The sequence below is a fragment of the Pan troglodytes genome, chromosome 7, assembly GCF_028858775.2.
Source record: "Pan troglodytes isolate AG18354 chromosome 7, NHGRI_mPanTro3-v2.0_pri, whole genome shotgun sequence".
NCBI lineage: Eukaryota > Metazoa > Chordata > Mammalia > Primates > Hominidae > Pan > Pan troglodytes.
The window spans coordinates 62,403,450-62,415,820 of record NC_072405.2 but is presented as its reverse complement, the minus strand read 5'-3'; the positions used below and the strand labels follow the sequence as shown (position 1 = coordinate 62,415,820).

The 12,371-nt window shown below is 36.2% G+C and overlaps 1 protein-coding gene across 4 annotated transcripts in view; it reads left to right on the top strand.

Moving 5' to 3' along the window:
- The window catches only part of ATP6V1H (ATPase H+ transporting V1 subunit H), a 116,761-nt gene that overhangs the window by 13,349 nt on the left and 91,041 nt on the right, over window positions 1-12,371 (top strand). For all 4 annotated transcript variants that reach the window (XM_016959475.3, XM_016959478.4, XM_016959477.3 and 1 more), the window contains exon 4: window positions 2,356-2,445. In XM_016959475.3, coding sequence (XP_016814964.1) covers window positions 2,356-2,445 — 90 coding nt within the window. The remainder of the gene's footprint in view (window positions 1-2,355; window positions 2,446-12,371) is intronic.

Sequence of the window (12,371 nt, the reverse complement as noted above, 5' to 3'; positions counted from 1 at the left end):
TTATCTGGCTGGGTGCAGTGGCTCACACTTGTAATCCCAGCACTTTGGGAGACTGAGGCGGGCAGATCACTTGAGGTCAGGAGTTCGAGACCAGCCTGGCCAACATGGTAAAACTTCGTCTCTACTAAAAATACAAAAAAAAAAAAAAAAAAAAAAAAAGAGTGTAATTATTGATTAAACTATTTGAGCGTGTGAGAGTTTTGATATGATGAAAATGCTGTCTTGATAGATTGTACCAGTTTGCAGATCCTGCCAGCAGTATATGAGAGGGCCCATGCCCCTGCTCCAGCACCCCCTCTGGGTCTAGCCATTCATCTTTTGGTCATTTTGATAGGTGAAAGATAGTATCTTAACGTAATAGTGTTACACATTTTCAGATGGTTTTTGGCACCTTTTGTATCCATATCGATTGCTTCTATACTGTCATGCACTGACTACATAAAGATGTTTTGGTAAGTGTTGGACTGTGTATGTAATAGCGGTCTTGTAAGATTATACTACCATGTTTTTACTGCACGTTTTCTATGTTTATGTTTAGACACACACATACTTACTATTGTGTAACAGTTGCCTATAGTATTCAGTATAGTTACATACTGTACAGGTGTGGAGCCATAGGTTCTACCATATAGCCTAGGTATGTAGTAGACACTACCATCTGGGTTTGTGTAAGTACACTCTAGGATGTTCACACAACAAGGAAATTGCCTAATGATGAATTTCTCAGAACTTTCCCCATTGTTAAGCAACACATGGCTGTATGTTTTTTATTTACTTTTCTATGGAAATGTTTATAATCTTATTGATTTGTCAGTTTCCTTTATGTTTTAAGTATACCAGCTTTGTGCATGCCATATTTCCTCAGCTTGTTTGTTGAATTTTTAACTTGGTTTATGGGGTCTTTGCCATATTGAAGTTTAAGTTGTGCGATGAAATCTAGTTCTTCCTTTCCTTTGTGATGTCTGCTGTTGGTGTCATCCTTTGAAAAAGCTTCCCCACCCCAACCGCATGTGCAATGGAACATGCAGCTGATTCACTGTTTGTTCAGCACATACACACTGAGTCCCTGCCATGTGCCTGGTGAGACTGGGGATGTGTGTTAATAAGACAAGACTTTTCCCTTAAGGAGTTAGGAGTTAAAACAGCCCTTTCTTTTCTTTTTTTCTCATTTTTTTTTAAACCTGTTTCTTAGTAAGTGTGCAAAAACAGTTCTTTCTTAGTAGCAGTGTCTGGTGTGATGGGCCTTTTATGGGGCAGTTGCCAGGAAGCTTTTTATCCAAACAATATCTGAAAAAGAGTTCTGACAGAAATACCATGGGCAACTTATATCTTTTTTTTTTTTATTTTGCTTAAATAGGTTAAAGTGTTTCCACTTTAATGTTTTGATTAAAAAACCCAACTATTTGTTACTGTTAACTTTTTACATTCAGTATGGTGAGTGGGCTGTCTATCCATGGAAGACATGATTCATAGATAGGCGTAAGTTCTAGGATAAGTATGATTTTGATAAGGTCTCCATTTTTTTATAGCATGGTTTTTATCACATGCTGTTTGTTACATTGGGGATTTATTGAATGAGTGAATACCAAGTGAAATACACTTTAATTTATACATCCTTAAGGTGGGAAAGTTTTTCAATGTATGACTCCAAACCTATTACTGAATGCTGTTGCATACTTAAAACTATGTTTTTTGGGGGGTGATTTAAGGGATTTTATAGAGTGTTTTGATTTGTACCCTATTTGATTTATATGCTGAGTTTAGAACTTGGCCCCATAATAAGGTTCAATTCTGCTGCCTATCGGGGGGCCTCATTGGCTGAAGGAGCCCATATACAAATTGGTCTGATTCTTACAACAGTCATGGGGAAGTTGGTAGGTAATATATTGTTGGCTCCAGTTTTTATTGAATTATGGAGAGGTTGTCATGTAGTTGATACACTGTAGAATGGAGACTAGTCAGGGCCTTCTGATTCCAATCTCCGGTACTCTTGTTGCTCTTGTCTTCTGTTCCCTTTAAGTACAACAAATAAAATACTCAAAACCAATTGTAATTTTTGATTGCCTATATAACTTTATGCTGTCATCGGTAATCAAGAGTTATTAGTGGCTAAGTATATCTATTTGAAAATAGTAAACATTCTGAAACTTATCACTAGGAATGTTCACAAGCTGATACAAGCCATAGTAAGGTCCTCTCATACTTCATCACAATATTTATAAAAGGTATATGTTTTCTGTAAGTAAAATTTGTTAGTAATATTTGTATCCTAATTTATGAAAGACAATGTTTTACTGAAGTTCCATTGAAATGTGTCTGCAAATAAAAACTAACTTTAATTTCATTTTTTTTTAGTGTGCTAAAACATTTATAAATCTGATGACTCATATCTGCAAAGAACAGACCGTTCAGTATATACTAACTATGGTGGATGATATGCTGCAGGTAGGTATATTCTTTACTTAACACATTTGGTGACTTCATTTTTTTGCATACCTCACAGTAGCAGCATTTTTGGTGAGATTTCACTTAGAACATTTGTTCTCTTCTAGAGCATAATAATATATTTTTCTCATTTATGTGGGTTGTAATTTGCTAATAGAGCTAAAGACAGAGATACCCACACACAGGCTGTTTTTGTTTTTCAGAACACCAAGTAATCAATATGTATATTTTTCTGAGATACCTCAGAGTTTTTTGTTGAACGCCAGCAAAGCTTGCTGTATCACCTGAGGCTTTCTGGATGCTCTGTGTACTTATGGATGATATGGCTCCTTCTCATTCAATCAGTCAACACATTTCAGTGCTCATATGTTCTAGGCCAGTGCCAGGCCCTGGAGGTTCGGTGCTTTTGTTCCTTTTGGGAACAGTTTTGCTTATCATCGAAAACTCTTCCAGTTGCATACAGTTTCTGTTTACTGCGTTACCATCCCTGAACCCAATTATGAATAAAGGAGAGGCCTCCTTTATTCATATTTATGTATTTTACACTAGAGTATAATCTAGGCTTAGATGGTTGGTATGTAGAGCAGTTCTTATGAGATCGGCCTTCCAGCTGCTGAGTGTCTCAGGAGACTTGAAGGAAAGAGTCAGTCTGGGTGTTTAGGGAGGGTTGTTCTATTAACTTATAAGGAAAAAAACATTTATTGATGGCCTAATTTTCACCAAGCACTGTACTATTATTGATAATACAAAGGTTGGGCAGAATGGTGCTGTCTTCCTAGGGGTCATCATGTCCTTTATAGGAATCTAGTGATTTTATAATGTGAGGAAGGATCAATATCAGGACTGTTTGAGAATGACCTCAGTCTCTCTGAGCACTTTTTCATGTAAAACAGTAAAGTTTAGAAAAATGTGAATGTTATGATCTGCCATGGTTATCTTGTTACTGTATGGGACTGTACCTAGAATGAGGGAGCTGTGAGTCGGCATGTGGACCGTGGTTGCTCATATCCTTAATTACTGTCCATATGCTCATATCTATAAATTAACACCATGACATGCTGGTAGCTCCCATTACATTTCAGCGCAGCACCACAGGGTTCTTTGTCTCTCCTTTCCGTATGTGTACCTCTTCTGTAACAGTGAGATTGTGAGTTCCTCTTATCCTCAGTGTGTTTACTTGTTTGTTCTACCCTAAAATACACAGAAAATAGTTTCAGAGTTGTGGACCCATACAACTCAATTATCGAGAAAAGCAGTGTGGTGATTCTTCAAAGAGCTAAAAACAGAACTACCATTTGACCCAGCAATCCCATTGTTGGGTAGATACTCAAAGGAATAGAAATCGTCCTACTGTAAAGACCACACGCATGTGTTTGTTCGTTGCAGCGCCATTCACATTAGCAAAGACATGGAATCAATCTAAGTGCCCATCAATGGCAGATTGGATAAAGAAAACGTACATATACTCCATGGAATACTATACGGCCATAAAACAGAATGAGAGCATGTCCTTTGCAGGAACATGGATGGAGCTGGAGGTCTTTATCCTTAGTAAACTAACACAGGAACTGAACACCAAATACCACATGTTCTCAATTATAAGTGGGAGCTAAATGATAAGAACACATGGACACAAAGAGGGGAACTGCAGAAGCTGGGGTCTACTCAAGGGTGGAGGGTGGGGGGAGAGAGAGGATCAGAAGAAAATAACTATTGGGTACTAGGCTTAGTACCTGGATTATGAAATAATCTGTACAACATACCCCCTTGACATGAGTTTACCAATATAACACACCGGCACATGTACCCCTGAACCTAAAATACGAGTTGAAAAAAACACATACACACAAAAAACAAGTCTTTTACCTGGAGTTCAGTATTTGTTTGCAGTTTTTTGTTTTAAACTCAGGGTATATAGTCAGAATACCGTGTTCAAGTGTCAGAGTGATTATTTTTCATGAAATACTGTAAGAGTCATTTGTTTCTGTTGTATTCTATTTTAGTTTTTTCCTCATCCTTGTGCATTTCATTATTATTATTTTTATTTTATTTATTTTTTTGAGACAGGATCTTGCTCTGTTACCCATGCTGGAGTGTAGTGGCGTGATCTCGGCTCGCTGCAACCTCTGCCCCCTGGGTTCAAGTGATTCTCCTGCCTCAGCCTCCCGAGAAACTGGAATTACAGGTGCCTGTCACCATGCCTGGCTAATTTTTGTGTTTTTAGTAGAGACGAGGTTTCACCATGTTGGCCAGGCTGGTCTCAAAACTCCTGACCTTAGGTGATCTGCCCACCTCTGCCTCCCAAAGTGCTGGGATTACAGGAGTGAGCCACCATGCCCAGCCTGCATTTTATTTTTGAGTATGTAAAACATTAACATGTTTCCAAAAGTCAAAACTATGCAGAAAGGTATACTCAGAGAAATGTCACTAATCCTAGCCCATTCCCACCTCCCTCTCGTAGGTGACCAATATCATAGTTTTTTTTTTTTTTTTTTTTTTTGAGACAGAATTCTGTTCTGTCCTCCAGGCTGGAGTGCAGTGGTGCAACCCCCGCTCACCGCAACCTCTGCCTCCTGGGTTCAAGCAATTCTCCTGCCTCTGCCTCCAGAGTAACTGGGATACAGGCACCCGGCATCATTCCTGGCTAATTTTTGTATTTTTTTTTTTAGTAGAGACGGGGTTTTACCATGTTGGCGAAGGTGGTCTTGAACTCCTGACCTTAAGTGATCTGCCTGCCTCGGCCTCCCAAAGTGCTGGGATTACAAGTGTGAGCCACTGCGCTCAGCCCAATATCATTGGTTTTTAATTTTTTTTTTTCTGTGAACATAGGCAGACACATGTATATTTTTTTATTTCCCCCTCTTATTTCTATAAAACACTTATTAGATATAATCTCTTATTTTTTGCTTGTTTCACTTAACAGAATATGCCAGAAATCATTACATGTCAGTTCATAGAGATCTCATCTCCCTGTTCTGTTTTTGACAGCTACATGGTACCCCATTAGTGGATGTACCATAGTTTACTCAGCCTCTGATGTAATGATGGACATTGTGGTTGGTTCCAAATTTTAGAATTAGAAATCATGAAGCAAAGAATAACCTTGTGCAAATATATTTTTGTGTTGTTGGGTGTATATTTCATGGTAAATTCTTAGAAATGGGATTGCTGGATAAGAGGTAACTCCATATGTAGTTTTTTTTATTAAGATATTGCCAGACATTCCATTTTGCATTTTCATCAGCAGGGTGTGAGTGCCTGGTTCCCTGTAACCTTCTCAACAGAGGGCGTTGTCAAGCTGTTACATTTTTGCCTATCAGAATGGTGTCCGAGGTTGAACATCTTTAGATGACCTTAAAGGTTGCTTTTACATTTTTTCCCCTGAATTATTTGCTCATGTCTTTGCCCATTTTAAAGAGTTCTTTATATATTAGGCATATATCTCTGAACAAAGTGCAAATATTTTCTCCCAGTTTGTTATTTACCTTTTTGTCTTAGCTTATAACATTTTTCACAGGGTAAAACAATTTATTTTTATTTTTTATATAGTCTAATTTATCAAAAAAAATTTTTTTAATCTAGATTTTGAGTAATAGAAAGCTTTTCCTTATACCCAAGTTTACAGTGGAATTCACCAAGGTTTTTTTCTAGTGCTTGTATAGTTTCATCTTTAGTTAGACATTTGGCCTGCTTAGAGTTGGTTCTTGTCTATAGTGTAAGGTATGTGTCTAATTTTATGTTTTCCAAATGGCCATTCAGTTGTTCTAGCACCATTTATTAAAATGTCAGTCTTTGCCATAGTGGTTGGAGATGCTGCCTTTAACATCAAACCTCCCTATATAACTAGATTTATTTCTGTACCTTTTATACTTTGCTTCTGGAATGCGTGTGTATTCATGCTCCAGCACCACCCAGTTTAATGATAGAGGATCTTATGGCTAGTTCCCTTCGCAGTTTTTTTTTTTTCCCCAGTATTTACCTAGGTTTTCTTGAATGTTGTTTTTTTTGTATGAAATGGAATGTCAGCTTATTTCATCTATGAAAAAGTTTGTTGGTGTTTTTACTAAGTTGTGTTAAATCTGTAAGTTACTATTTAAAAAAAAAAATCAAAACAAGGCCTGGCACTAGCTCATGCCTGTAATCCTAGCACCTTGGGAGGCTGAGGTGGGAGGATCGCTTGAAGCCAGGAGTTTGAAACCAGCCTGGGCAACATAGTGAGACCCTGTCTCTATTTAAAAAACTAATAATAAATTTATAAGTTAACTTAGGGAGAAATGACATTATTATATTACTGAATTTTTCTGTCCAAGGACAAGGTATACCTTTCCGTTTGTTAGGTGTGTCTGTGTCTTCAGGAGTGTTGTAATTTTCACATAATGGTTTTGCAACATTTCTTGTTAAGTTTATACCTTCATATTTTATCTTAATTATACTGTTAAAAACAGCATTTCTCTTCCATTTTATCTCTGAACTTTTGTTTGTTAATGTATATGAAAGTCATTGATCTCTGTATATTTTCTGTTTTGGTACCTTAGTGAATTCTTTTATTTGAATTAATTTTGTGATTGAATTTTTCTCTAATTTATAAAAGTTGTAAATTATAAATTTTAATTAAAATTTTATAATTTTCTATTTTTGCAAAAACAGATAATTTTACTTCTTTTTCAATTCTTATGGGTTATAAAACAGATAATTTCACTTTTTAAATTCTTATGGCTTATAAGAACTTGTCAATTCTTAGTTTTTGAGTGCTATTGTTAAGAATAGGTGTTGAGTTTTGTCAAAGGCTGTTATTTTCTGGGCATCTACATAGATAATTGAATGACTTTTTTTCCCCTCTCCTTAGATATATAAATATAGTGAATTATAGTAATGGATTTTATAATACTGAACCAACCTTGCATTCGAGGTTAAATCCCACTTGGTCATGTGTCATATTTTCTTGATATGATATTGAATTCTCTTTTCTGTTATGTAGGATTTTTGCCTCAGTGTTCATATGTGTAATTGGTTTACAATTTTATTTTATTTTTTGTTTTCTTCATTTGGTTTAGGTATCAGCATTATACTTGCTTGATAAAAAGGATTTGGAGGTTTTTCTTTATTTGCTATGCTTTGCAACAATTTATTTAGCATTAGGACTACAAGGGCTAAGTTTTGGTAAAATTCCCTTGTGAATACATCTGAACCTGTTGTTTTTGGTGGGGTAATTATTTGATAGCTTTCTCTATGTCTTCTACAGAAATTGTTCATTTGAAGCTTTCTATCTCAAATGGTGATAATTTTGGTAATCTGTATTTTCTCTGGAAATTATTGTATTGAAGCTTTTACATTTACTTTCATAGAAGACTAATCTTATTAAATCTTATGCTTCAAGTTTTTTTCTCTATTTGCATATTATGTCCCCCATGTCATTTCTTAGTTTATTTGTGCTTTCTGCTTTTTTTTTTCTTGATTAACCAGTGTTTCTCCCCCATTTTGTTAATTTTTTTCAGAGTCAGGATTTTCATATTAATTGATCTATAGTTTTTCTGTTCTCTACCTTAATTTCTGCTTTTGCCTTTATTATATTCTTCCTTTATTCTTTTTTGTTGTTTACTTTGTTCTTTTACTAGCATTTTGAACTGGGAATTTTAATTTATTTCCATTCTTCTATTAACAAGAAATAAATATTGGCCAGGCATGGTGGCTCATGCCTGTAATCCCAGCACTTTGGGAGTCCGAGGTGGGTGGTTCATGAGGTCAAGAGTTTGAGACCAGCCTGGCCAACATGGTGAAACCCCATCTCAACTGAAAATAAAAAAGTAGCCAGGTGTGGTGGCACATGCCTATAATCCCAGCTACTGGGAGGCTGAGGCAGGAGAATCACTTGAACCTGAGAGGTGGAGGTTGCAGTGAGCTGAGATTGTGCCATTGCACTGCAGCCTGGGCAGAAAGAGTGAAACTATCCCCCCCGCCCCCCCAAAAATTAAGTATTTAAATATATGCATTTTCCTTTGATTACTGCTTAAAGTATATCCTTCAGCTCTGATATGTAGTGATTTAGGTTTTTCTTAATTCACTTTCTGTGTTCCCTTTCACAGAGGTTGTTTAATATTTATGTTTTAATTTTCAGGCAGAAATGCTTAAAACATTTTGTTATAGATTTCAAACTATCATGTTTTAAAAACATTTCTACTTTATAGAATTTACTGATACTTTTTTTATAGTATATGATCAATTTTATAAATATACCAGGTGTCCTTGAGAAGATGTATTCTTTCTTAAGGGGTATAAGTTTGATTTATATTTATCAGATCTACTTTATTGATTATGTTATTATTTAGGATACAGGTTTTCTATACCTTTACTTTTTGTCTACTTTTTTCTCGGTCTGGTTTTTTTTGTACTAAGAGTGGTATGTTAAACGTCTCCCCCTTATAAATGCATTTTTTACTATTCTAATATCTTTTGTACTTTTCACTTTATAAAGGTGGATGCTGTATTTGGTGCATATATACACATTAGTGTTATATCTACAGTGAATTGTGGCATTTATCATTAAAAGTGTCCCTTTTATCATACTTAATACATTTTGGCTTAAATTATACTTTAATACTGGTATAGCAACTCATGGCTTCTTGTTGTTTCTGATTGTCTGCATATCTTTGCCTGTCCCTTTTTTAGGTGAATCATTTTGTTTTAGGTAAGTCTTTTGTATACAGTATAGATTCGGGTCTTGTTTGTGAGTTGAAACCCCTTTTTTTAATAGGTGAATTAAACCATCCACATTTATGAATATTACTAAGAAATTTGATCTCAACTGTCATACTGTGTTATAATTACTGTGTGCATTACTATTTTATTCTTCATTATGTGTTTTTTTTGCATTTTTATTAAACTTTTTTGGCATTTAGAAAGTTTTCTGTCTGTTCTGTTGGTTATCTTTGTATTTATATCCCTTTAATGCTGTTAATCCTCTGTTTTATTCATTTATAATTTCACTTGTCATTTTTAATAGTATTTTTTTATTTGCAACAATCAATGAACTTATTCTACTTTTCCTCTCTTCTCATTTTTTAGTGGCTATTTTTTACTTTGTCAGAACATATAACATTTATATATTATTATTCTACACTTGTTCCCACCTTTGTTTTGTTATATTAAATTTTCACCACTGGTTCTTTTGCCAAAGTTTTCCCAGGGATCTCTTAATTAGATGAAGCTTATCTGCTAGTAGGTTCCTCAGGAATGTCTTATGTGTACAGTAGTCTCTAAATTTTTGCATTAAAATTTTTTCCTGTAATCTTCATACTTGAAGAGCAGCTTGGCTGATAGAGGATCTCTGATTCACAGTTCTTTGACTTTTGAGTCTGTTCTCTGTTGAACACCTTATAATAAATTATACTTTTTGAGACCATTTTGCTCTTTTCTTTCATTTCTTTCTTGAACTCAATCAGCTATTTTTAAATTTTCCTTTATTAGGGGCAGATTTCTCAGTTTTGGTTTTGAATTTCTGATTCAAGGTGGTATTTTATTTTTCCAGATGTTTGAGGATATTTAATTCAGTTTGCATTGTTACGTTACAGTTTTGTTTTGCAGTTGTTTTCTTGGGAGAGAAATTTCATCACCTGAGATATTTTGATTTGCATCTTTTGGTTTCTTTTTACGGTAGTTTTGTATCTCTGTGGGGTTCTTTCATCTATTCATATCATGGATTTGGGTGGTTTATAATACTCCTCACTCAAGAGTACCGTTTTTTTTTTCTTCTTTTTTTCTTTGATGCATGGTCTCACTTTGTTGCCTCGGCTAGAGTTCAGTGGTACGATCTCAGCTCATTGCAACCTCCACCTCCCAAGTTCAAGTGATTCTCATGCCTCAGCCTCCAGAGTAGTAGCTGGTATTACAGGCGTGTGCCGCCGTGCCCAGCTAATTTTCGTATTTTTAGTAGAGATGGGATTTCGCCATGTTGCCCAGGCTGGTCTCGAAATACTAGCCTCAAGAAATCTGCCTGCCTTGGCTCCCAGAATTCTGGGATTCAGGTGTGAGCCATCGCACCTGGACTCTCTCTCTCTTTTTTTTTTTTTTGAGATGGAGTCTTGCTCCATTGGCCAGGCTGGAGTGTAGTGGCATGATCTCTGCCCACTGCAACCTCCACCTCCTGGGTTCAAATGAGTCTCCTGCCTCAGCCTCCTGAGTAGCTGGGACTACAGGCATGCACCACCATGCCCAGCTAATTTTGTTGTATTTTTAGTAGAGATGGAGTTTTACCATGTTGGTCAGGGTGGTCTCAAACTCATGACCTCAAATGATCCACCTGCCTCGGCCTCCCAAAGTGCTGGAATTACAGGCGTGAGCTACTGCACCTGGCCTCTCTCTCTTTTTTTTTTTCTGGTGAGATGCAGTTTGTTTGTTTTATTCTCTTTCTCTCCTGTTCCTTCCTTTCTTTTCTTTTTTCTTTTTCTTTTTTTTTTTTTTGAGACAGAGTTTTGCTCTTGTCATCCAGGCTGGAGTGCAGTGGCACAATCTTGGCTCACTGCAACCTCTGCCTCCTGGGCTCAAGCAATCCTCCTGCCTCAGCCTCCTGAGTAGTGGGATTACAAGCGTGCGCTACCACGCCTGGCTAATTTTTGTTTTTTTAGTAGAGACAGGGTTTCATCACATTGGCCAAGCTGGTCTAGAACTCCTGACCTCAGGTGATCTGCCAGCCTTGGCCTCCCAAAGTTGTGGGATTACAGGTGTGAGCCACTGCACCTGGCCTCTTTTGTTTTCTTTTCTTTTTTTTTTTTTTTTGGAGATAAAATCTCACTCTGTCACCCAGGCTGGAGTGCAATGGCGCCATTATAGCTCACTGTAACCTCGAACTCTTGGGTTCAAACAATCCTCGCACCTCAGCATCTTGAGTAGCTGGAACTACAGGCGCTTACCACCACATCTTGCTAATTAAAAAAAATTTTTAATTGTAGAGATTAGGGTCTCATTATATGCCAAGACTGGCAGTTTCTTTAATAGATGACTTTCTTTTGGTGGGGGGCAGATTGTATGCCCTTGGATTTTTTTTTTTTTTGGTCTCATTTTGTCTTGCAGAACCCTAAAGTTTCCTCTTTTGTTCCTTTTTCTTTTTGCCACCCAATCTCCTAAAGATGCTTCTTCTTCTTCTTCTTTTTTTTTTTTTAAACCTTATTATCTCTCAAAAATGATGCCTTTCCAAGACTGCTCCCTGCTCCCTGTAGCTCGTGCTCTGGTCTACCAGTACTCTTTTTCAGTTTCTTCATAGTTAGAGTTTATTTTATTTTATGGTGGCGATTGTAGATCCACCTTAGAACTTCTTCCTTCCTGTGCCCATATCCTTCCTTCTACACACATTTTTCAGATGCACCTTATCATCCACAAAAGCTTGTGATGGAGTATGAGAGATAGCTTTTGCTGGGATTTGGTGTTTCTTTTATTATGGTTAATTATAAATGTGTATTCTCTGTCTTCTTATCCTGAGGGCATGGGTTTTGTGTAGTTTTTAGTTGATCTTTTTGTCGACCTTTATTTATGAAGGATCAGTGGAGAGATTCAGATTTAGGTAGCTGGTATTATTCTCATCCACCAGTTCAATGTATGTATGTATGTGTGTGTGTGTGTATATATATATACACACACACACACATATACTTTGTATACAAAGCATATATATATACTATGTATATACAAATGTGTGTATATATACACACACTATATACTATATATATACAAAGTATATATATGTATATAGGTATATACATATATACATTTGTATATACATATGTATATATGTATATATGTATATACAATGTGTGTATGTGTGTGTATTTTATATATATATATATATATATATATGCTTTTTTTTTTTTGAGATAGAGTCTTGCTCTCTCACTGAGGCTGGAGTGCAGTGGCACGATCTCAGCTCACTATAACCT